The sequence below is a fragment of the Vitis riparia genome, chromosome 3, assembly GCF_004353265.1.
Source record: "Vitis riparia cultivar Riparia Gloire de Montpellier isolate 1030 chromosome 3, EGFV_Vit.rip_1.0, whole genome shotgun sequence".
Lineage (NCBI taxonomy): Eukaryota > Viridiplantae > Streptophyta > Magnoliopsida > Vitales > Vitaceae > Vitis > Vitis riparia.
Genome location: NC_048433.1, coordinates 12,904,577 through 12,932,399, shown reverse-complemented (window position 1 = coordinate 12,932,399; position 27,823 = coordinate 12,904,577). Strand labels below are relative to the sequence as shown.

The window sequence follows — 27,823 nt, the reverse complement described above, 5'->3', positions numbered from 1 at the left end:
TATTCTTATAAATATAAAGTGGGGTGTTTCAAATAACATCTTTTAGTTGTTTTGAGTTATTTTCACTTATTTTCTGAGGACTGTTTTAAAAAATAATATACAAGTATAAAAAATGATTAAAAATAAAGCACCATATATATAAAAATATTTCTAAGACATACTTAACAACTTAAATTTATAAACAAATAGATTTTAAATAATGTGTATATTTATTTTTAATTGTTAAGGTACTGCATTTTATCACATGAAATAGCAGTTTCATTATCTCAAATTTTTATATTTAAATTAGAGAAAATATTAAATTTCTTAAATATCACAAACCAATTATTTGCATTTTAAAATCTCTTTGCTTGCAAACTTGAGTTGTTAGGTAAAGTTGTATTCGTTCGAAGTATATGATGGGATGCCTTACCCAACAACTTAAATTTATAAACAAATAGATTTTAAATAATATGTATTATTTTTAATTATTAAGGTATTGTATTTTAAATATAAGAAACAACGGTTTCATTCTCACAGATTTTTATATTCATCTTAAGTCAAAGAAAATATTAAATTTCTTAAATACCATCCACTAATTGTTCCCATTTTACAAAGTTGAGTTGTTAGGTAAAGTCTCATTCATTTAGAGGATGTGATGTGATATTCATGTTAGGTTAAACATTGACTTTCTTACTTATTCAAGGGAGAAAAATAAGGCATGTGCATGCCATGAACCACATCACGTGGAAATGGCAAATTGGCAAATAGGCAGGACCCAAGTTATTAAATAAAAATGCATAGTGGCTCTGCAGTCCCCATGCCTCCCCTCATTGCATTCATTCACGTTCGTATACTATATTTCAACAACTTGTACGCATGATTAATCACTATTATTGATCTTAAATCCACAACCCATGAATCGGTTTGATTATTTTATCTAAAAATTATTTGATATATAAATTACATGATCTATGACATTTGGTATCACACCGACATATCTATTCTAAGAATTATCATTTTTATTTTGATATTATCTAAAAAGTAATCAACATCTAATGAGGATAAATGATATAATTTATGATGCTCGAGATGAAACCAATAAGTTTGTTATAGGAATTAATTGATATATAGATATAACACGGAACAATTTGTTTAATTGATATTCGATGAAAATAGGTTAAATATTTTATGATATTAATATCATGTTTTTAGAACTATTATTTGGGCAAATTGTCCCATAAGCTTAAAATCGATATTTTTGCACCCGAATACACATTTGGAGTCTAATTTGAACAAAAAATAAAAAAGAAGTCAGAGATGATAATAATGTTTTATATTTGATTTTATTATAAAAAATAGAAAAAAAAATGAAATATAATTAAAATTAATTAAAAATTTATGTATTTTTAAATTATTTAATATTTAAGTAAAAAAATTAAAATGAGTTTAAAATAATATATAAAATTAATTTATTAACTTATTTATTTAGTTAATGTCTTATTGGTTTTGAGGATAAGATGGGATGTATTACCTAACAACTACAATTTGTAATAAGCAAATAGAGTTTAAATAATGTGTATATTCACTTTTATATTATTTTAGTTATTAAGGTACTATATTTTAAATATATTAAATAATGATTTCATCGTCTCAAGTTTTTATATTCATGTCCGGTTAGAGAAAATATGTAGTCAACGGTTTTTGAAGCTTGAAACGGTTCGATTAGCAAATGGAATCCGATAGAAGACCGGTCAACGGTTTGTTTGGCCACTCCCATCCAAGTTTTATAAGATTGCTTATAACCTTATGAATTGGGAAAACGTGATGAAAAGATTATTAATACTCATCATTGCGGAGTGACTCCAAGCATGATTGAGATTTGAGACTCCTCCGGCAACCGGCACCAACCATATCTTCGTAAACCCTGTGGCATCATCATGCTTATGGGCATCCTCAAATTATATTAAAGGGATTTTGCAGTGACTGTGGAACACTGTAAGAACCCCATCCCTCTCCAAAGACGCTCTCATGGCCGACACCAATTCTACCAACCAACAGGAACTCCAAGCTCAATTGTTCTTTCACTTGATCAGCAAAGACGACAAGGAGGTGACCGACCTCTGCAGTTCTCATCGTGAAGGCCCGCTACGGAGAATAAGTGTTTACAATGACACAGTCCTCCACATGGCCTCTCGCTTCAAACGAAGTAGACTGGTACGCGACTTACTGGAAATGTTGCCTGAAGAATGCAACCATAAACTTGCCGTTACAGAAAACAACGCCGGCAGCAATATACTCCACGAAGTAGCCGCCAGTGATACTATGATAAATGTGGCGGAGGAGATGTTGAAGAGAGATCCAGAGTTGCTAATTGCGCGTAACGACTTAGGAGAGACGCCTATTTTTTGTGCAGCCCGCTACGGCCAAACTGAAATGTTTAAGTTTCTGGCTGGGGAAATGAAACTAACGGAACGAAATCCAGAAGATGGTAAACAGTATTTGCAGAGGAATGATAGAACAACAGTTCTTCATATTTCCATCTTCACCGAGTGTTTCGGTGAGTTCTTCTCTCAATTCATCTGCAAGTTTTTTCCTATAATATCCATTTCTATTATTAAATATAGAAATGATAGGCTATCCCAAGTGTAGGTTAAGGAAGGCTAACCCCCAACCAATCTAGGTACGTTAGGTGAGGATGTTTCGAGTTCTTGCAAGATGTGACAAAATAGGAGGATGATGGAAAATACGTTTGAGAAATGGAAAAATAAAAATAAGAAAAAGTCCAAAAAGAAAATTTTGAATAAATATTAAAAAAAAAGTTCAAGCATAATAGATTTTTCTTATATCATTCTCCCAATTTATTTTTCTTCTTTTGCTCTCCTGTATATATAAGCTTTAAATATTTTTCATTTCATTTCTATTTTTAAAATTACTAAATAATAATAATTTCGTATAAAATACCAAAATTTTTTAGATACTTACATTGAAAAGCAATGAATGATTTATAAAAAGAAAAAAGAAAAAAAAAGAAAAGAAAAATGGTTTACAAATTAAGGTATCAAAATATTTAATTTATCTACCTCAAGTTGCAAATTTTTTAAAGATATAAGGTTCTATTTTTTTTATAAATATTGATACAATTTTTTAAATAAACTTTTAAAGAAATATTAGCTTCCCAACGCCCTTTTTGGCCAAAAGTTACTATAATGTGTAACTTTTGCTACTTTTAAGTCTTAATATTTTTCTCCAAACAACTTCTTAAATGTAATCAAAATATACAACAAAAGAGTTTGTATTATTCAAAACCTCTTTTTTAGGCCTAAAAATGGTACCCAAAACTATGTTGGTTAAGAAAATTCATAACCCACTTAAAATCATTTAAAAACTTCAAATTTAATTGGTTAAGCTTGAAAGGCATGTGATGGGTTTGTACAAAGGGAGTTTATACTTTAAGGGGACATATCATGTCATATCTTCTTTCCAAAGTTCAAAACATAAATGTTACTAGTAAAAAAAATATTAAGTTACACGTTTTAGATAATTTGCATATGCCCTTTAGTCTAGGTGCATGCCATGTGGATCTTAGAAATGGAGAAAGTATCAAGGAAAGCAAATAAAGAAAAATTAAAAATTAAAAAGTTAATAATAAGTTTAAAATCAATAAGCTTTACTTAAATATCATCTTCAATTTTATTTTTCTTTGTTTATAAAAATTAAATAGTTTATAAAAATTTATAAATTTTAAATAATTTTGATTTTATTTAATTAATCAAATAAGATAATTTAAGTATATTTTCTTTTTCAAATATTTTTTGGGATGCAAAGACAACATTAGGTCACTAATCTAACATTTTTGTTTTCTGTGTTATCTCTACAAAATTAACATGAAATAGAATTGGCCCATTTTATTGCGGAGAGCTACTTATATTTAATTGAAGAAAGAGATCAAGATTCAATGACTGCTCTTCAATATCTTGCATGCAATCCAACTGCATTTGAAAAGAAGATAAAAACAAGACGAGGATTCATGGACGAACTCATGATCTCAACAGTACCGACACAAGGACTCATGGAGATGCTCATTAACTCCAGTATAGTACATTTAACTCCTTCCTCATCAATATCTATTCTTCATTTACTCAATTACTCTTGTTGTTTTTTTTTTTTTTAGATAATAACATTTTTTAGAAATTGGGTATGGCCATTAACATAATTTTGGAATGCTAAATATAGTTTTATATATTTTCTCCTTTTTTTTTTTTTGAAAAATATAGTTTGGAAACAAATTAATTAGCTATCTTATAAAACAATGTATGGTTTACATTCAAGCTTTCAAGTTAATTCAACTCAATTGAACATATTTTAATGGATTTAATATTTATTTGCTCAATAAATAGAATAGAACCCATGCATGGTGTAGAATGGAACTTGAGCAAGTAAAATTTAATGTTTATAATTTCTTCCATATTACAAAATGGGGCTCTAATGGATGTAATTTTTTTTTCTCTCAAATTTTCCTGCCCAGTAAAATAAGGATTTGGTCTGATGGATTTGTTTAATAAAATTTGGTTCTTTTTTATATCCATTCACCATTAATCATTTACCTCAACTTCTTACAATTGTTAAGTAGTGCTTCTTTCCTTTTTTTGTTACATATGTTTTTTTTTTCCTAACGAATAGTGGCCTAAACATCTCATAATTGAAGTTCTTTTCCAGAGTGGCCCTCGAAGGACAACATCAAGACAAGTGATGAAATGTGAGATATTAAAAGTTTTGGTAAGCACCATACTTATTTATTTTGAAGGTTAATGTTCTTAAAAGCTCTTGCATAAGAAATTTAAAATATAATTAGAAATTTAAATTTTAGTGCTACATTTGAACATACTTCCTAAGTAAAAGATTTTGTTTCAATTTAATGCATCTAGCCAAGAGGAGGAAGAATAGGATCAATCTTTTGTAAAAATGCCCCACCCATGGTCTGACCAAGAAAACCTCCTTTCTTAATTCTAATCTCAGTTTTAAAAATTATATCTATTGTACCGGTCTCATCCCAATTGTGTAGATATTATTTACTTTGGGCTTAAATGGACTCTTACAACTTTAAAATGTCTATGAGATTAAGAGGAATTCATATATATATATATATATATATATATATATATATATATATATTCTCCTATTCCATGTGAGACATTAATAACCCAACCCCTCCTCCGTCATATAGATACAAGATCCTCATTGTGTCTCATGAGATTGTAGGGTCAAATAGAGAAACACTTCTCATGAAGCCAAAAGAAACCCCCATATAGGAGTCGAGGATCAACTTTGATACATTTATAATGGCTCACTTTCAATCGTGTAGATATTAACCACTATGAACCTGAAAGGGCCATCGCGACTTTAAAACGTGTCTACAAGGTTAAAAGAAGTATATATATAGTACTAAAAACATTTTCCCTTATCCAATGTAGGATATCACATTTATTATTTAGTGGCCTTCAAACCACCCACTGTTTCCATTTCCTATATGTATAATATGAGACATCTAAATAAAAGTAGAAACTCTAAAAGGTAAACGTACATATCTTATGTCTTTAAAAATTACTTTAACAAATTTTATAATTTGAGATAGTAAACTTTTTTATTATCTCAATTTTCAATCGATTTTTAAATCCATAACATTTTCAATATAAACCTCTAAGAAATCCTATATATATATATATATATATATATATATAGAAACTATTACTATTTTCTACATTTAAAAATAAAAAATAATAAGTGTCTCCAATAGACAATAAGGTGTAATTTGGATAAACTTTTTGTTTCTCTTTTCTAAAATAGAAAGTAATAATAATACCTCTATAAAATATAAGAACTCTTTGAAACTTAATTCAAAAATAGAATATTTTTAAAAATTGTTAAAAATATGAGATTTAAAAAAAAAATTACTACTTCAAATTTTAGAAAATTTAAAAGTAATTTTAAAAAATGTAAGTTAAGTTTATATTTTTAAGAACATAAGTTAAGTTTGTACTTTTTATATAAAAGTTATTGTATTTTATATATTTTATAGAATTTATTATTATTTTCTACCCTTCAAAATAAAAACCAAGAAGCATATCTAAATGAGCACTAAGGTATCAATTGGATATACTTCTTATTTTTTATTTTTAAAGTTGAAACATAGTAGTTATTTACAAAGATTAAAATTTCTAGAAATATAATCAAAATTTCGATATATCATACTAGCCTTGATAGAAAAAAAAAAAAAAAAAGTTGAAATCTTTGCTTGCCAAAAATTGGTCAATATTGTCGAATATGTCGATAGAATATTGGTCCACCAAGAGAAAGACCAACTGTTGATATTTATGATATTTCAACATCCCATGCAAAAAAGAAATATTAAAATAAAACTTGATTAAATTAATTAATTTGAATTATTTTAACTTACTTAATTTGAGAAAATAAAGGCTAATCTTAATAGAGAAAAACACCCAAGAGGCGAGGTCAATTGGGGTTTAAAAAATTCTTTTTCAAACACAATAAATTTATGCACAAGAAGCACAAATATAAATAGATAAGGTTAAAGAAAGCAAACTTAGATTTTATAGTAGTTCAATACTTCCTTGCCTACGTCCACTCTCCTCAAGCTCCTAACCAAGTAAGGGTTCCACTATACTTGAAGTTTCAACCAAGCTTCTAATCACCTTTACACTTGGATTCTGGATCCAATGGATTCTTACATAATCCCTTCAAATCTCTACTCACTTGAAGCTTTTAACACTCAAATAGTAAGCTTAAATCTCTCAACCAAACTCAACAAGGGCTCAAACACAACTTAAAAGCTAAGAAAAATCACAAGGGTGCATTAAGGAATATGCAAATGAAGGTTTAATGCACCAAAGAAAGAATAAGAGCTTTTGCGGCAAGAACAAGTAGGTAAACAAATAAATGTAGGTGTTCTCTTACTCATAAATGAAGTGTAGGTCTCAGTTTATAGGTTTCTAGCATTGGGAGCCAAAATGCCAAAAAGCAGCCTTGGTCGATTGAGTTAGGGGTCAATCGGTTCACTAGCCGTTGGGCATTAAATGCATGGCAGGTGACGGTTAGGCCTCAATCGGACCTCGATCGGGAAGACATGTCCCTCAATCGGGAAAGAAAGGAGAGAAAATATTTTTTGCATCTCTCGATTGAAACTTGATCGGGAAAGTGTAATTGATAGACCGATACCCTAGTCGATTGAGCCCGTTAGCCACTACCTCAGCTGGCTCACCTTTTTTGGCCCAAAAACCCATCTTTTTCTTTTTCTTTTTCTCTTCTAACACTTGGCAAGGTCTTTAAGTAAATTAATATGCCAATTTTTAAAAGATTTGCCTAAGGTTTATTTGATAAAACTCGGGTTTTTGATGAAAATGTAACTTTAATGCATAAACCGAGTTTTTAAAAATGTATGAAAAGATATGAAAATCCCAAGTGCACTCATGCATTCATCTTACATATGTTTCTTATGATTAAAGGTCTCCCAAATGTCTTGATCTTGCATCCATTGAGTCTTTTGACGAATTTCCAAACAAACACCTAAAATTCTTTATAATTCAAATCAATTAGCCACTTAACCATGATCTACTATCATCAAAACATGATTAAGAGAACCCTTGGGCTAACAATATCTCCCTTTTTTATGATGAAAAACCTTGGTTATCTAGGAGGAAAAAAATCTTCTCCTTAAACCAATCATGGATTAACAATCAAAATTTAAGAATTGAAAACAAAAAGATCAAGACATGTTAGAGAGTATTGCAACAAAAAACAATACAAGTCATCAAATATATAGGCATATCATATATCATAAGTCAAATGTATCAGTTAGTACATCATATGTCCAATCAAACTAACATAACTAAACATAAGTAATGTATGATCCAATAAAGATGATATGCATGTATGAGTCTCCTATATCTAGCCTCCTAGATCATAACATATCTTCCCCTTTGGCAACATAAAAAAAAGAACAAGGGAGGTGCCCAATGAATCAAGGTTGAGGAGGTGGAGGTGGAAACACGAAACTCAAGTAGGCCATAATGTCCTCATGCTATGCACCATGCAATCCTTAATGCAACCAATTCTCTATTGGAGATACTTAAACTGAGAAGTGAACCCAGTTTGATACTTGTCCATCCTATCCTCTATAGAATAAAATCGTGTGTCACTGACCATTGCAAGCTCCACCATGCAAGTACCAAGAAAGCTAATTTGAGCAAATATATCCATCCAAAGAGCATGGTCAGGAGTATAAGGTACCTGAGGTTGTGGTATCTTAGTATAGGTGGCCTTAGTGAATGTTGGTCTAGAGAAAGAGGGCTTGGTGTATAATGGTTGAGTAGATGGTCCGTCTATAAAAGCCGACTAAGTCATCACCGGCTCAAAAAAGTGGACTCAAACTAAACACCCCCGATCTATAAAGGAATTTCTGTCTGAAGTGAGGGAATATTAAGCTTGAGCCCTCTCTGCTAGTAACCACTTGGAGGGTCTAGTCCACCCTGAGGGTCTACTCCACTCTTCATCTCCTTAGTCCTTGCCTCCTTCTTAACTCTAAGGTGTGTCTATCTTGTCCTCGTGGCTATGTTCTCTTTACTTTTCTAATCCAAAAACCATTTAGAGTCTCCTCAAATTTCATTCGCCCCATGGATTGATCATCATATGTATCATATGTATTGGGATCCTCAAAGTTCGTCTCTCTGCTAAGGTCAATGCTAGTGTCCTTGAATACTTGGGAAAGGAAGCGACCATAGGGGAGCACTCGAGTGGTGCTCTCGCAACATGCAATCATATGCATCATATAGAACATCATATAGATATATACTTAGAAAATGATCAATTTTGTTTTTTATTTACCAAAAATCAAAATTCCCTTGGCATTGGCCATAAAAAATTGGGGAATTCAGAAAAAATCCTAAGTACACCCATGCATTCATCTTACATACGTTTCTTATGATTAAAGGACTTCAAATGTCTTGATCTTGCATCCATTAAGTCATTTGATGAATTTCCAAACAAACACCTGAAATTCTTTATAATTCAAACCAATTAGCCACATAACCATGGTTTGTTATCATCAAAACGCGATTAGGAGAACCCTTGGGCTAACAAATTTTATTTGTAAATTTCATTGCCTTATCATCCAAAATATAAAAACTATCATAATAATCTTCTTAATGAATATGATTATATCTTTTTTTTGTATAATAATTAAATATCAAAAAACTAAAATTTATAAATAAAATTATAAAAATTTTTAAATTAAAATATTATGCATATATCATTATTTCTTTTATATCCTTAAATATATTCAAACTAAATACTTCATAAATTTTATCATACATAATTCCTTAAAGGAAAACAAATTAAAAAAACACACATGGGTAGCTTCTCACTACAATTTGTAACTACACAAATGTTATTAATAGGTTTTGCAAATTGCTTCTCAAGCTACATGAATTCTTTCTTGAACATACAACGATTCTTGATTGATCAACATCTAAAATGCTCAAAAGACTCAATACTCAACACAAGCCTATTGCTAGGCTAAAAAAGGCTTCAATTGTTCTTTTACATTTCATAGAAGAAAAATTTAGGATACCGATTTATTATTTTATTGAATTTTGAATTTGAGTCATTGATGTGTATGGGTAAATCTAGACCATTGAATAAAGAAATGAAGAAACAAAACTTAGTTATAGAAAGGAATGAGAGTTAAATATGTAAATCATAATAATCAAGTACAAAGTAATGATGTTTTCTAAACCATATGATGCCAATTTCTAATGGATGACAAAAAATCCCTCATAAATCTATATTTAAACTCAAATTTATTAAGTGATTATTGAAAATGGTAATTAAAAATTTTATAAGTTATATATATAATTTTTTGTTCAAAAACATTTGGTTCTATAAATTAAGTTATGATAGTTTACATAAGTTATATAGGAGATTATTAAATAATTTAGGTATATAACTTTCAGCCACGCTATGTGAAATTTTTGGTAGATAAATAATTATATGATTAGGAGTGACCAAAAGGGGAATCCTTGACATGCACATATTCTAGAACCCATTTTTATTTTACTCAAAGTGAAAGAAGGAAAATTTTAAAAATAAATATTTTCATACAAAGATCACACTTTTAAAGAACAACTCTAAGGTATAAACAAATAGATATCATACCAAAGCAATGTTGAATAAATTAAATATATATATATAAATGATATTTCAATACAAAGGCAATGTAGAAAAGAAATGAAACTATTTTTCCTTGTGACTATTTCTCATTTTTGGCAATTACCCAATTTTTAATAACTTTAAAAGGCCTTTAGAAAATATTAAAAAAAAAAAAGAAAAGGAAAAAAAAATCTTTTTTGTAGATCCATCTATGCACTACTAGTAAAAAAATTGTAAAATATTCCTCACCCTTTATAACCGATTAAATTACAAATGTATTATTGAAAGCTATTGTGGTTGGATTAATATGTACTATTAGACTTCAATTACCCTCTTCAATAGAATAATATTCCATACCTAAACATTATATAATGCTAGATTATTTACTTGTGATACATTTTTATATTTCAATATATTATGTAAAAGTAATCCACTATGTCTCATATTACTGAAAGCAGATTCTATTCACTTCAAGGACTCGTTAAGCTTTTGGTAAAGAATGATATATCATGGCATGCAAGTGTTAATTCTCAACAAGTTGGCTTAGGTGAGACTAAGGAGTTGGATATAGAAAATGAAGAAAAAATATCCCAAGAAATTGAAGGACAAAACTCCCAAGAAAAGAAAGGATAAAATTTCCAAGAAAATGAAGGGCGAAACTACCAAGAAAGTTCAACCAACTACGAGTACAAGAAGAGCGATGAAGCTCCATTATTTTTGGCAACAATGTCAAACATTCAAGACATTGTTGATGAAACATTGGTTTGTCATCCTCAAGCACTTTAGCATATTAATAAGGAAGGAATGAACATACTACATGTGGCAATCCTTCACCGTCATATTGAAATTTTTGATATAGTGGCAAAATCTGAATTGCTTGCAAGAAGTCTATTATCAGCTACAGATAACAAAGGGAACTCCTTACTACATATGGTTGGCCTAAAAAGAAAAAGTCAAGCTAGTGAAAAGATGCAAAGCCCTGCATTCCAGCTACAAAAAGAGTTGCTGTTGTTTAAGGTGCACTTCTACTTACCCATTAATGATAACCATAAACATAGTGCTCATGCATACACTTGGGGCAAGTCATTTGATTATTAATCTTCATTACTAATAATAATAATAATAATAATAATAAGTTATTAAGTAATGGATGAAAAATATGCATCCAAGTTAGGAAAATGACAAGGTACTTATTAGGTACTAAATTTCAAATTTGAGTCATTAATGTATTTAATAAATTTTATATCATTAGATTCCAAATAAAATCAAGGTACGAAGAAATAAAACCTAGATGCAATAAATAAGTCTTAATTAAATAGTGTTAGGGTTTTAACTATACCAACCTAAGATAATTGCTCGGGGGAGGGTGAATAGGATGATGGTTACTTTTAACAAATTTAAATATAAAGAGCAAGTGACAATTGTATGTAATAATATAACAAGTATAATGAAATGCAATTGAATATAAAGTAAAGAAAGTAAAGGAAAAGAGAAATGCAAACTTAAGATTTTATAGTGGTTAAAGCAACCTAGCATATATCCACTCTCTTTAAGGTTCAATCCCAAGCTTGAGATTCCACTATTCCAAAGCTTCCAAATAAAGCCTTCAAGGTTTACACTTGGATTAATTAGCTTCAGTGGGCACTTATATTTTTCCTCAAGAAATGCCTTACTCTTAAAGATCTCTAAGAGATACCTCACACTTGGTAGACCTTAAGTGATACCTCACACTTAAATTTTTCCCTCAAGTGATACCCTACAATTGAGCCCAACTCACAAGTTATATAAAATAATATTCAATAAGAATAAAACTTCTATTTTACAATTTTTGCATAATGGATTATAAGGAAAATAAGGTTGAATGGTGCACTAAGATGAACTCTTTAAGTACACTTTAAAAACACTCCTTCAAGCTTAAATAATATTTAAGAATCATTTAGAAGTCTTTCCCATTAATACAAGAATCTTGGGGCCTTTAAATAAGAGTTGGAAACCTAAACTAGTAATGCTTGTCAAGCACAGTTTAGGTTTAACAAGTTGATGAATCGATCGACCAACTACTAGCCATTGTGATTATTATTGACCAATTGGGTCAACTAGTTGAGGCTTAACCTCAATGGTTGAACACATGCTATTAAAAGAAACAAAGTGCAAGTGCACCTCAACTGAACATGTTCCTCCTTACCTCAACCAATTGCATTGTAAAGTGTATAAAAGACCTAGTTTGAGGCTTGGAACCTCTAACAACTTATATTCAACTTCATAAATCTTTTAAAACAAGTATAGAAAGAATTAGATTCATAGTTTTAATCAAGAACATGAAATCATTTAGTTTATAAGAGAATAAAATCAATTTTGATAGTTAGATGAATTTATGTGCTTCAATAAAAAAAAGTAATGTAATATGAACCTAGTGCACTAGCAACTTTACAAAAAGATCCTAGATAATAGGTCTTTATTCCTCTTCTCTTTGAAGTTTTCTCCTTCTTCTTGATTTTCCTCCGACTTGATATATCTTTTATTGCTTCTTTAGATATCTTTTCGTCTAAATATACTTAGAATAAATCATTAGTGTCAAACTTGTTTTATTATCATCAAAACCAAAATTAACCAAACTTTAGTTTCACAATCTCCTCTTTTTTGAGATGACAAAATCAAAGTTGCTCAAATACTTCCCCCTTAATATATGCTCCTTGATTTTTAGAAAATGTTCAATTTTAAGAATCTTAAGGATTAAATTTAAGGTGCTAAAAAATAATATAACCAAATATTAACAACACAAAGAGCAATTAGCAATTGGTAAGATAACAAATAGGATGCATGCATGTATATAATAATTGAAGTATGAAGCATCAATATTCAAGATTGTTGAAACAAATATTATCATCCTAGTACTATAATAACCTATTACTAATTTTCCTCCTTTTTGTCATCAACAAAAAGTCTCAATTAAGTATGATAAGAGAATTTATTAATCAATCATAAATGATGTCACAAAAAATAAATAATAAGCATAACATCATTTTTCCTCTTCTTTTTCTTTTTCATTTGAAAAAGTATTTCAAATAAAAATTTTCTCAATCTTAGAGCATTTTCCAATTTAAAGAATGATTTGCTAAAACTGGTAAGGGAATGAAATATTTTTCATTTAAAGCATATCGTTATTTCCCAACATATGCAATTTAAAAGATGCAACACATAACATGCATAATTTAACATCATTAAAACATGCAAGCATGTGATCATTTTATTTCATGTAAGGTTTTCATAAATGATGACTTCTTAATACAAGCCTTGGGATAGCAATTATGTCAATTTCATTAAAATGATTTTTCTTTGTATGATCATAATTCAATACATTTTCAATTGTTCTTTATGAAAAAAATTCAAACCAATAGGATAAGATAGTAAAAACAATTTGAAGCATTTCTAAAGTTCTTATGCCAATTTGATAATCCTTTTCATGATGATTGACACTATATCCATTCCTTTAGAAGAGTTTTTGATTCTTTAGAAATGAAAAAAATCATTTAGGAATTTAATTCTAAATCTAATTACATCATGTCATGCTTATAAGGACTCTATTCTAGTAGATGACGTATAGTTTTAGCATTTAATTACACATTTTTCTTTTCTTACTCATTTCACTCATGGATTGACGTTGGAATGGATACCTCATTTTCAATTTTAGTTGGAATATTATATCTATTTTGAATGACTTTCCATAAATCAAAATCAATAGACTTTAAACACCAAGTCATTTTTGTTTTTGAATACCTATAATCAAATCTGAAAAATAATATGATATCTATTTTTGTTTTCAATTTTAGTTGGAATATGACATCTGTTTTGAAACTGAAAAACCTCCCATGAGTAGAGACTTAGGCTGATTTGTTATTCCTTACATATTATTAAGTTTTAAGCAAAAGGCCTTGCTTTGATATCAATTGTTATGATTCTAGTTATACCAACTTAAGGTAATCACCCTAAAAGAGAGAGGGAGGGGAGGAGAGGTTGAATAAGGTGATGATCACTTTTTATAAATTTAAACTTACAAAGCAAGTGACAATTGTAGCAATTGCGTATAAAGTAAAGAGAGTAAGGGAAGAAAGAAATGTGAACTTAAGATTTTATAGTGATTTGAAGCAACTCAACTTATATCCATTCTCCTCAAATTTCAATCCAAGCTTAAGGTTCCACTATATTTATGCTTCCAAACCAAGCCTTTATACTTTATTGTTGGATTTACTAGTTCTAATGGGCACTTATAATTTTTCTTTAGTGATACCTCACTCTTTAATAGATGTCTCTAATAGGCACTTATAATTTTTCTTAAGTGATACCTCATTGTTTAAGAGATGTCTCACTCTTAAAGATCCCTAAGTGACACTCCAAACTTGGACAACCCTAAGTGATACCTCACACTTAAATTTTTCAGTAAATTGATACCTTATACAATGAAGCCTAACTCACAAGATGTATAAGAAAAAATTTGATAAGAATAAAACTTCTAGTTTACAATTTTGGTACAATGGAATATACAAATTCTAGAATTGAATGGTGTACTTGTTAGGATTGAGCCCTATAAATCATGACATAAAGTAACAAATTGAGATTCATTTATAAATTTATTTATCTATGTTTTTTGGCTTCCCATATGCATTAATTGGTTATTTGAGCATACATGCTCACATCACTTGCATTGTATATGACTTGGGTGCATTAGGAGTTGCACAAAAGATCCATGTCATGGGTTCCTTGTAAAGTGATAAGTAGTCCACAATCAGTTCATGGATTTGGGAAATCCATGTGAGACTGTAATGCACTATCTCCTAATTGGAGGGATGACTTGTCTTGGTTATCAGGATGGTTTTTCGATAGTGAGTGTTCTAGTGTATGCAATGCACACTGGATAGGACTAATGGTGAATCATGATGTAAGACTATTAATTAATTATCATGATTCACCAAGCTACTATACTGCATAGACTCTCAACCTTGAGAAGGTATTAAGTCTTTGACCCATGGGTGAGACCCTAAGGTGGTCACGTATCCTTATGGATGGAGTCACTATTGATGGAGGCTAGTGGTGGTAATAGGTATTCTCAATAGAGGTGCCATAATATCTTATGGGTTTGAGACAGTGTGTCCCTTAGGTGATTCAAAGGACACGTGATCTAGAAGACTTTGGTTATAACATTTCCATTAGTGGAAATTTGACATATGCTTTTTGAAGGTAGAGTATGTCAATTAATCATATAATAAGTGAGATACGTAATTCAAGGATTAGAAGGGTAATCTTGATAGGTGATATAACATTAACTTATTAGATTATAGACACCAGTTCATGGGGAGTACTCTACATGCAATGGACAGTAGGTCACAAACCCAAGTTTTGTCTCATTGTTATTTACATAGGATACTAAAATGTAGTTGATTCTCTATCAAGGGATCTTTAATCAACTTCAAAAGTGAATTCTTATGGAATTAACTCTCTTATGGATTTCAATGGTTCCCGCTTAAGCTCATATACCTTGATGACATTGTCTATGAGAGTTGGATTGGCTCTAGGTTCATTTTTATGCATACAAACATTTGGATAATTACATAAGATTGCACATGAGTTACTGAACAAGGTCTCTAAATTGGGTTAATTAATTTATTAGATAGCCTTATTAGGTAAATTAATCAATTAGGAAGCTTTTTAGTCTAGATTAAATGACTTGAGCCCCTAATGGGCTCAAGTCACTTAAGCTTATGGAGAACCTTATAAATGCTCATTTAGGGAGGGTTTCTAGAGACTTGTCTTCCATCTTCAAAGAAAAAGTCATAGCCTCTACCCTCATTTTCTTTCCATCGATTGAGTGCCAAGATTTAAGGAAGAGCCATCGAGCGGATAACTGTGGGTCTATGAGACTTCCAACGACTTCATTCAAATACTTCACTGCATGGATTTGATTTGAAAATATTCAAATATTTGATATCTAAATCTTATTATTGTTTAAAATTGCTTGTTTTCTCTAAATGTAGGATTTAGATAAAGCCTAGGAAAGATTTGCATGTACCTAAACTGATTTAGGTGTAGGGAACAGAGAAATATGGGTTTTCCTATAGTACTAAGATGAAATACAAGTTTGAAAGCAAGTCACTTTGAAAACACTTTAAAAAAGCTTAAATAATATTTAAGAATGATTTAAAACTTTTTCCTAATCAATATAAGAAATTTTAAATGTTTAAATAGGATTTAGAAACTCAAACTAGTTGTTAGACACAATCTAGGTTCGACCAATCAATTGGCTACTAGTTATTGGGGTTACTAAATCAAGCCTGATTGGCTTAATCGGTTCCTCTCTACTTCAACCAATCATATTGTGAAGTGTATAAAAGACCCTAGCTAGTTTGAGGCCTGGAATTCCTGGAAACTTTTATTCAACTTCATAAACCCTTTAAAAAAAGCTTGATTAGGAAGGATTAGATTCAAGAAAATAAAATCTATTTAGACATTTGGATGATTTTATGTACTTCAATAAAAATGTAATGTGCTATGAACCTAGTGCACCAACATTTTTACAAAGAGATCCTAGGGAATAGGTCTTGACTCTTCTTCTCTTTGAGGTTTTTTTCCTTTTTCTTAATTTTTATTTGATTTAGTATATCTTTTATTGCTTTTTTGAAAATCTTCTTACCTAAACATACTTAGGATAAATTATTAGTTTTAAATTTTGTTTTATTATTATCAAAACCGAGATTAGTTTCACAAATAGAGATAAATAGAACCTTTTTAACAAATATAAATATAAATAAGATCATCTTTACCACCTATCAATTTTTCTTTGGCCATCACTTTTGTGTATGATGTGAAAATTAGCTTTTCAATGTTGTAAAATGATCCTTCAAGTTATCACTATAGGCTTTTTTAGGCTTGCACAAGGTAAATTAATGCATAGAGAAAATAAACAATACACCAATGAGATTCAAACTCAAGACCAAGCTACTCTTACCATGTTAAAATCCACTAATTGACCTTAAAGTTTAAGTTATTAGAAAATTACTAAAGAAAGAAAAAAGTATTAAAAAATAATTTTCTCATTTTTTGTTTTAATATATAAAATATAAAATGTAAGAATAAAATATAATTAAAATTAAAAAAAAAACTTGAATATTTTGAAATTATTTAATCCTTAGATAAGAGTTAAAATAAGTACAATGAGTTTAAAGTAATATGTAAAAATGATTTTTGATTTAAAATTTTTTCACTTTTTATTTCCTTCTACTTTTCTCTCTATTTTTCTCCACTTCCCTCAAATTATTTAAGAATCGTCTAAGAATCAAACACAACCTAAAAGTTCATGAATAATTACTTTGAAGGTTTTTTTTTTCCTTAATATTTTTAATTTAGTCTAATGATAAATGGAGGGATTAGAAAGAACAAAAATGCTTGTATGTGTTACATTAGAATAACGGTGCTACTTGTGATTGTATGTGTGGGTGCGGAAAGTGAAGTCAGCCTGTTAGATGCATTTGACCAAGCCTCTCAACAAAGATAACCAGACTGCTGAAGAATTATTTGCTGCTAGGAATGAGAGACTCCATCGAGATGCCAAGGAATGGCTAATGCGCACCACTGAGAATTGCACCATTCTTTCTATTTGCATAGCCACTATTGCCTTTGCAGCAGCCTACACGGTACTAGGAGGTCCTAATCAAGACACCGGTATTCCAATCCTTAACTCTAAACCCTTCTTTGTGGTTTTCATATTAGCTGATGTGTTCTCCCTCACTTTGGCTTTGACATCTGTGGGTATATTTCTCTCCATCCTTACATCCTCATTTCCACTACAAGACTTCGAAACATATCTTTTTAAGAAGCTGACACAGGGAATTATATGTATGATCCTCTCGGTCTCAATAATGGCGGTGGCGTTTGGAGCAACAATCATCCTAATCATGATGACACATAATTGGAAAAATGTTGTTTGGAGTGTGGTTGGATTTCTTCTTGTCCCCATTTTTTTTCTCTCATATTCACCTCTATGTTCAGCAGTCCTGGGACGTTGCACAGAATCTTCCAAAAATTTTGTTGCAAAATTCCTCAAAGGTGTTGCCATTGGGGTTGCAATATTCGTCTTTGTCCTCTTTTATTGTTTATATCTAGCTTTCAAAGGACTGTTCTGGACCGTGAAAAAGGCTTTTCGTTGGATTTGTGGGAATAAATCCGATACCCATTCTCCACAGCCAACTACAGCTCCTATTACTCAAGTTTGAAAGAAGAAACATAATTTCGTTTCAGAACTTTTTTCAGAGCATGTTGTCCTCTCTTCTTTTTCTATAAAGTAACAGAACTTGCCTGTGTAAGGTTAATAATTAGCATATTGAGAGTGTAGTATTAGTTGCTTACTCATTCTGATGCATGTATGTTTTAAATTTTAATTTTAGAGACTATATATATATATATATATATATATATATATATAGAGAGAGAGAGAGAGAGAGAGAGAGAGAGAGAGAAGGTTTTCTTACTCCTTCCAAGCATTTCTCTTAGCAAAATGTTCATTTGTTCATTTGTATCAAAACACCCTTTTAGTATCGAAAATACCAAAAAATTGAAGTTCATTTGTTCTAATTTTCTCTTCATTCTACCTATATATGATAGCGAACATGTTGGTCATGGGTACTAAAACCAACAAGTGGGTTATCAGTCATGACTTTTCCTTTGCAAGCTTATCCACCTCTTCCTGAGCCTTATATTCTATTACAAGTAGTGGCATTCATATTACTTGTTTTGTAGGTGCAATTCATTTGCATGATCATGTTACTGTGGTTTTCTTTTAGTTGCCTTATTATTTGTTTTGTAAGATAATTACTTATTGTGCATTTAAAATTGTTAAATCATATTAATTTGATTATATTTAGTGTGAACCCTTTTTGTAGAAGATGTTGGTCTAAGTTGTGAAAAGGTTCTTATGGTTCCATCTTAAATGTTACATATTTAAGATAAACATGATATAATGAGAGTTATGTTGCTATATTATAATAATTTAATAAATCATTATAATGTTTTAATTTTAATCAAACATGCATGTATGAAACCTTAGAGTTCCCATTCAAGTATCATTGGAAGAAAAAAGTTTCTCTTATTACATAATAAAGACATTTAAGTTGTCAAATGGTGAAAATGGTATATCTAGGCCATTTTCAAGTTGATAACTTTTAAATTTGTCTAGCATGTGATAAAGATCTTTTCTCTACAAATGATGCTTGAATTGTCCAATTGGACAGTATAGGAAAACATAATATCTATGAAGTTAATTGTTTGTTCTTAAATCTTTTTTTAGAAAGTTTGGTAGTCTTTTCTCTTGTTCTTTAGGTGCATATTTGGACAAGGTTACATATTGTGCCTTGTCCATTTTGTGCACATGGAGAACTATAGGAAAATGCAGCCGAAATTTCTTTAAAATTAAATTGAGTACATTGGCAATTGATACATAGGGATTATGTATTCCTATATGGGATAGAAACCACTACCTAATTAAGGATGTTGTAAATGTCAGAATGCATAAATCACTTGCTTCTACTCATTGAAAGCTTAGCCACATTAGTTCACCTTTTTAGTTCATGGTATCATTGTCTCATTGGGAGCAAATTCAATGAAACTGTTGAAAGCTTTATCATTGAGTATCATCCTTCTACTTACCTTTCTTATTTTGTGCTTCATCAAACAAGCGAACTTTTAAGTCTCATTTTAAGTACTCTATCAAATTTTGATGGAGTAAGCCCATTTTTTCCTATTAATTGAAACATTTAAAGACTTTTGTTGTTTTCCATAGTAATATTTATGTATTGGTATTATCTCAACTATTACTCTTTCATATGTCTATGTTTGATACTATTCAACAATCAAGATGATGTTAAGAAGATACTTAGATTTAAAAGAAATGATTTTCAACCCATAATTAAAAAGATATTTCCATCCATATGTCTTGCTCATCTTGTGGCATTATAGAAATTATGTGTTTTTTTATTTTTCAAACTTTTTAAAATTTCAAACTTAGTGTACTTGAGAATAGAACACAAGATTGAGAGTTACATCTAATTTTTTATTCCTATTCATGCACAAACCAAACATAATGATGGAATTCATATCCATTTTTTATTCTAATTTTTTAATAACACCATATACTAATTATATTTGTTGTCATATTGCTTATAGCTAGATGACTTACACATTGTTGTTTTTTGGATTGGTAAAAGTTTTTGTGAAAATGTTTGAAATTTGAAATTGGTGGATCATATATTTTGAGGCTATTAATAGGATAGTTATTAATAACTTTAGTGGTTGGTGGTATCTAGGAGCTTTGTTTCTCTCTTGTACATCAAATGGATCGTTCTTGGATGTCAAAGGATAGGAGATCAAAGGATTATGCGGATGGGGTAGAAAGTTTTATTGCATTCGCATTAAAACATTCCGCATATAAAAACTCCATCTAATGCCCTTGCCTTCAATGTGGTAATATGATATTCCATACTTCTCCAAAAATTAGAGAGCATTTATTTTTCTATGGAATTGATCAGAGTTACCATACATGGTATTGGTATGGAGATGCTACTCCAAGTGGACCACCAATTAGTAGGGTATAATGTCATCATAAGGTTCAATTTACTGATGTGGATAGTATAGTAGAAATGGTTCAAGCTGCACATGATGATTGTAAGAATGACCCAGAATTTTATGAAACATTACTTGAAGATGCCCAAAAACCTTTATATTCTAGTTGTAGAAACTTTACAAAGTTGTTTGCATTCGTGAAATTATACAACCTGAAAGCACAATATGGATGGTCTAATAAAAGTTTTTAGAGCTTTTGGGAATTGTTGGAGATATGTTACCTTTAAACAATGAGTTACCTTTGTCTATGTATGAAGCAAAAAAGACATTGAATGCATTGAGAATGGAATTTGAGAAAATGCATGCTTTTCCAAATGATTGCATATTGTATAGGAATGATTTAAAGGATGCATCTTCATGTCCAACTTGTGGAACTTCATGATGAAAGTTAGATAGAACAAAAACTAAAAAGAGAAATGGTGTCCCTGCAAAAGTAATGTGGTATTTTCCTCCAATTCCAAGATTTAGAAGATTGTTTCGATCCCCAAAAGTTGCAAAAGACCTCATATGGCATGCCCAAGAAAGAGAATTTGATGGCAAATTGCGTCATCCATCTGATTCCCCATCATGGAAACTAGTTGATCACAGATGGCCTGATTTTGCTTCAGAACCTAAAAACCTTAAACTTAGCATTTTAGCAGATGGTATAAATCCTCACAATTCAATGAGTAGTAGACACAATTGTTGGCCTATTATAATGGTCATTTATAACCTTCCGCCTTGGTTATGCGTGAAAAGGAAGTTTATGATGATGTCTTTGTTAATATCAGTTCCACAACAACCTAGAAATGACATTAATGTTTATTTAGCACCATTATTGGATGACCAAAAAATGTTGTGGGAGGTGGGGTTGAATCTTATGATGCACGTCAACAAGAGCTCTTTACATTAAGAGTTGTTCTATTATGGACAATCAATGATTTTCCTACGTATGAAAACTTATCTGGTTGCATAGTTAAAAGATATTTTGCATGCCGCATATATGGGGAAGATACATACTCTCATAGATTGAAGCATGGGAAAAAGAACTCATATACATGTCATAGACGATTTCTTCCTTGCAATTATCCTTTTAGGAAACAGAAAAAGGCATTTAATATGGAACAAGAGTTTCGATCACCTCCACAACCATTGAGTGGAGAAGAAATTCTAAGGAAAATTGATGTCATTTGTAATTCATGGGGAAAAAATAAGATCACTCGAGATAAGTTGAATATCAAAACTAGAAATTGTTAGAAGAGAAAGTTCATATTCTTTGATCTTGAGTATTGAAAATACCTACATGTTCGTCATAACTTGGATGTAATGCACATAGAGAAAAATGATTGTGAAAGCATCATCGGTACCTTACTTAACATTCTAAGTAAGACAAATGATGGACTTAATTCTAGTTTAAACCTTATGGAGATGGGCTTAAGGTGTGAATTAGGGCCAAGGTTTGAATCAAATTGAACTTATCTCTCACCTACATGTTACACACTATCTTAAGTGGAGAAGAAGCTTTTTTTGCCAAGCTTTATCACAATTAAAGGTTCTTGAAGGTTGATTACTACTCAAAAAGTGCTATTTGATAGCTTGTAATTAACTCTTTCAAACACTTTTGAGTAGTAGTTATTGCCTTTTAACTCAATTGACATGTTAAGGACCCTTGCAATCGTTTCTAATCAAATTGTGTTAAGTTTTGGTGTTTTGATAGCTTTTTGATCACCAAAGCAATCCAAGATTGAGGAGAGTTATTTGGAATCCATGGCAAAGCAATGAAGAGCTCAGAAACATGAAGAACCAAAGCTTTGAAGTCCTTTGCCATAAGCAAATCCGGAATGCAAGGAGAGAATCAAAGAGGAGAAAAGCAAAAAGGAAAACAGAGGACAGCAGCTGCAGTCTTCCTTCGCACTTTTGGAGCACTTCCCGAAGTCCATTTTCTACATGCTATATACCATTTCAAAGCTCAGGAAGTCAATAATCCAACGCTTCAAACCGTGTACGATTTGGAGCTGAAATGAGGAAGTTACAGCCATTGGAAGCCGATCACTCCAAGCTGAAGGAAGAATTTTGCACAGCATTGCGAAATCACCCTTTTGTTGCGAAATGATTTCGCAGCCTTTTTGCACAGTGCTGTGGAATTCCCCCTGAAGTTTCACGGCAAGTTGGAAGGTGACCACCGCAAGCTGAAAGACCACTTTGCAGCGGTGCGAAATTAACCGGTTGCTGTGAAGTAATTTCGCAACCTTTTTGTGCATCTGCGAAATCTCGCAGACCTCGTTTTCACCTGCGAAATGGTCCTTAGTGCTTCCCGATATTTGTGACCGACTCTTTTAGATCTTTTCTTCAGATATTTTTGTCTAAATTTCCATTTTCTCCTTGTAACCCACCAATTATAGGATTCCTTAGTTATTAAGTTTGGAAAAGGGGTGAATAACCTCAGATATTTTGTTTTGTAATTTTCTTTATATATAGCTCTCGGGAACTTGTTCTCGAGACGGTGGGAGGACGGATCCTTTGTACAAATTTGCAAGGAAGTAAAATACAGAGCACTTGCTCTGCTTTTCATTTATATTTTTGTTCTTTTTCTTTCTAGCCAATCAAACTCTGAGGATTTTTCCTCAGAGGATGAGAGGTTAGGCTTTTCGTCTCTTGGAGCTAAGGTACCGGGTAAGTTTCCGAATGATAAATTGGAAGTTTTGTTGTTTTAGTTTTTAATGAAGAGAAAGTGTGACCCGTTAATGGTTTTTATCTTTTTAGTTAACTTAAAACGCCATTAAATCACCTGGGCCAACACTTGGTAAGGCAAGTGATCTCCATCCATGGAGATTCACTAGTTTACCCCTTGCGAGCCTCTGGGAGGTGACTTGAAGGTAGGATTTTCTAGAATAGCCAACACTTGGTAAGCTTTTGGACTCTAAGGAGACATCCATTAGTTATCTCTTGCGAGCTTTTGACGGGTAATCCAAGGTTAAAGATCACCTTGAATGGCAAGTGCTAGGTGAGAGGTATGAGCCATTGCAAGATGCATCGGTGAGAGGGATTTAGTGTTTGAACCCATTAATGGGAAGCATCTGTACAACACCGGTTGGAGAAGGAACTATATGTTAATTCTCTAATGCGAGAAAAAGAAACAAGTGACCGGAACTCCCTTTTTGTACAAGGAATCTGAGCCCAGTGATCTAAACTCCAAGAAACACTTTTCTTTGTAATTAAAATCAGCTATTATTTTTGGTTAGCTTAAAACCAATCTTTGTTCAAACATCTTTATGTTTTCTTTTAAAGCTAACCTTGAAATGAAAATGCACCAATTCAGCTTTGAATTAATATCATTTGTGAAATGAAAACCCATCCCAGTGAACGATCCTAGAGCCACTATGCTATAGTAGCTTTGTCTTTGCTACCCTAGTATATGGTGTAATAGGTTATAAATTTTGTTGATTACTTCCTCAATCAAGGAGCACCAGCTGGACATGAATCAGCTGAGACACCAACTGGGCACGAATCAAAGGTTATTGCTCTAACATGAGAAACCTTGTGTCAATGGAAGACTTGAAGCTTTATGGTCTTAAATCTCATGACTATCATGCATTAATGCAACAGTTATTGCCAGTGTCATTATGATCAGTTTTGCCAAAGCATGTAAGACATGTTATTTATAGATTGAGTTTTTTTTTTCAATGCTCTTTGTATCAAAGTGGTTGATGTGCCTGCATTGGATAAGTTGCAAGATGATGTAGTGGTGACATTATGCTTACTTGAGAAGTAATTCCCACCTTCCTTCTTTAATATCATGTTTCATCTTACTATGCATCTTGTAAGAGAGGTCAGACTTTGTGGACCAGTTTACTTAAGGTGGATGTACCCCTTTGAAGGATTCATGAAAATTTTTAAAGGGTATGTATGAAATCGTAACCAACCCGAAGGTTGCATAGTCGAATGTTATATTAGGGAGGAAGCTATTGAATTTTGTACAAGGTAATTATCAAATGTAGATGCAATTGGGATTCCTGTTAGTGTAAAAATTAACCAAAAAGTTAGGGCACCCATACCTGGAGGTCAAGTTGTGATTGTTGATTTTAATTTTTGATTCCATGCACATCATTATGTTTTAGAGAACACAACTATTGTCCAACCTTATATCGAGTAAGAACTACTAACACTTAATATTTATCTGTTATACTTAAATTAACTATAGGACAATAACTTTGAACTTCTTATAAATAATTGCATAGAGAGCACATGGAATGGTTGAAATTGAAAAATCATTGTCAATCTAAAAGATAAAAGTGGCTCCAGGATGAACACATGCGAACATTTACTTATTGGTTTCGAAAAAAGGTATTGGATTGGTGCTAAAATTTGAACTATTCTTTTTTCTAATGTTGAACATGCATAGTAACTATTATTTATAATTATAAATTGAAGCTGCAATTGATAACAATGAACCTATATCTGAAACCCTTAACTGGATAGCTCATGGTCCTAGCCACTATGTCTCGAAATATCATAGATATGTCATTAATGGATGTCGATACCATAGCAAGAAGTGTGATGACTTATGAGCTACCAAAAATAGCGTAGTTAGTATTGTAGATTCAATAATACAAATTTCAAGAGCCAAGGATCAAAAGCTAGTGTTTGGCGAGCTTTGTTTCTACAGGATTATTAACGAGATCTGGGACCTTGATTATACCATGTTTAGGATACCAGTTTTCAAGTGTGATTGGGTTGATAATAAGAATGACATAAAAGTTAATGATCTTGGCTTTACATTAGTTAACTTTAACAAAATTGCTCATAAATTAGATCCTTTCATTTTGTCATCTCAAGCCAAGCAAGTATTTTATGTGTAAGACCAACTTGATCCAATATGGTTAGTTGTTTTGTCAACTCCTCAAAAAGATTTCTTGGATAAGGAAGGAGGAGATGACCTTGTGGACAATTCTTTTGAACACCATCCCTTTATAAGGATATTGCCAGAAGTTGAAGCGTTTGATGCAATGGCTAACTCAGATGCAATATTTATAAGAGGTGATTGTGAGGGGTTTGGATTGAGAACAAATCCTCTATGTAGCTGAATTGTAAACTTATAATAATGATGTACAAATAAAGGATGTCGAGAGGGTTGCAGATCCCACAAAATAGGTAATTTTTATTCTTTTTGTTTCCAAAGAACATCAAGTTGATTGCCTAAGTTGAGCCATTTTGATGTTATTATTATTATTATTATTATTATTAGTATTATTATTTTTGCTTCTACATTTGACATTTCTTGTCATTAAAATTCGATGTACTACAGCAAATATCAAGTATGATTCTTGTAAAATTCTTGTTTGTAAAAAATAAAATGTAATCATTTAGTTATTTGCAATTTTTAGTCTTCATATGAACAAGTTAACAATTCAGTAAGTTAAATATGCAATTCTAAAAGGCTCTCATAGGAAAATGCAAAAGAAATGACAATGGATTAGCAAAAATAATAAGAGAAACACATACTAGAATATACAAGTTCATAAAATAAAACAAATTTAAATTAAAATAAATCAAATGAGCAAGAAAGAAGGAGAAAAAATAGCTAAACTAAAATGTCAACTTTGTTATGTGATGAACCATTCCAAAAAAGGTTTATGAAATTTATGATCTGAATACATACAATTCACTAAAAAAAAAAAAATATTTGAAACAACAAAAAGTATAAATAACTGATTACTACTCAAAAAGTGCTATTTGATAGCTTTTAATTAATCCTTTTAAACACTTTTGAGTAGTAGTTAGTGCCTTTTAACCCAATTAGCATGTTAAGGCCCCTTTCAATCAATTCTAATCAAATTGTGTAAGTTTTGGTGTTTTTGTTAGTATTTTGATCACCAAAGCATTATGAGATTGAGGAGAGTTATATGGAATCCTTGGCAAGCAATGGGAAGCTTAGAGGCATGAAGAATCAAAGCCTTGAAGCACTTTTGCCATAAGCAAAGTGGAAATGTAAAGGGGAAGCAAAGAGAATCCAGCCATGAAGCATTTTTTATGACAGTCACTGCAGCCACTTTTGGAGCACTTCCTGAAGTCCAAATTATGCATGCTATATGTCATTTGAAAGCTTAGGAAGTCAACAATCCAATGCTTCAAACCGTGTATGATTTGGAGCTGAAATGAGGAAGTTACAGCCTTTGGAAGATAACTGCTCCAAGCTAAAGGAAGGATTCAGAAAAGTGCTGCGGAATCAGCCTTTTGTTGCGAGATATTTCGCAACACTTTTGTACAGTGCTATGGATTTCCCCTGAAGCTTCACGCCGCGATGGAAGCCAAACACCACAAGATGGAAGTCCACTTCGCGGAGATGTTGAATCAGCCTTTTGCTGCAAAGAAATTTCGCAGCCCTTCTTATGCACCTGCGAAATTTCGCAGACCTCATCTTTTACCTGCGAAATGGTCCTTAGTGCTTCCCGATATTTGTAACCGACACTTGGAGATATTTTTCATTAGATTTTTGTTGCCTAAATGCCCAAATTCTCCTTGTAAGTCACCAATGATAGGATTCCTTAGTTTATAAGTTAGGAATTTGGCAAAAATATCTATGTAATAGCTATCAATGTAATTTTGGTTTAAATAGAGCCCGAGGAGCCTGTTCTGAGGGTGATGAACCTTTTGTAAAAGTTTCAAAGTAAAATACGGAGCTTGAGCTCTGCTTTACCTTCTCACTTTGATTGTGTTTTTACTTATTTTACTAAGTTATGCACTCTCTGAGGAGCTTTCCCCAGAGAATGAGTAACTAAACTTTTTAGTTCCTTGGAGTTAAGGTTGCCGGGAAAGGTTCCAAGTGCAAGAATCAGAAACTTTGTGGTTTCAGCTATGAATGAAGAGAAAGTGTGTCCCGTGAATGGTTTCTAATGTTTTTAGTTAACTTAAAACGCCTTGGAGTCACCTGGGCCAACACTTGGTAAGGCAAGTGATCTCTAACCATGGAGATGCA

General features: G+C 31.4%; 1 protein-coding gene across 1 annotated transcript; it reads left to right on the top strand.

Moving 5' to 3' along the window:
* The first annotated feature begins 1,962 nt into the window (after nt 1-1,962).
* Nucleotides 1,963-10,923, top strand: LOC117911876. Its single transcript, XM_034826301.1, has 4 exons — nt 1,963-2,539; nt 3,876-4,073; nt 4,699-4,758; nt 10,662-10,923. The coding sequence occupies exons 1-3, from the start codon at nt 2,011-2,013 to the stop codon at nt 4,740-4,742; spliced, it is 771 nt and encodes a 256-aa protein (XP_034682192.1). The 5' UTR covers nt 1,963-2,010; the 3' UTR covers nt 4,743-4,758; nt 10,662-10,923.
* Nucleotides 10,924-27,823: the final 16,900 nt, after the last annotated feature.

Bases quoted from the DNA above. Each gene is read 5' to 3' on its own strand.
- LOC117911876 (XM_034826301.1), top strand. From the start codon at position 2,011: ATGGCCGACACCAATTCTACCAACCAACAGGAACTCCAAGCTCAATTG. The intron at 2,540-3,875 runs GTGAGTTCTTCT...AACATGAAATAG, and splicing joins CATCTTCACCGAGTGTTTCG to AATTGGCCCATTTTATTGCG. The intron at 4,074-4,698 runs GTATAGTACATT...GTTCTTTTCCAG, and splicing joins GGAGATGCTCATTAACTCCA to AGTGGCCCTCGAAGGACAAC.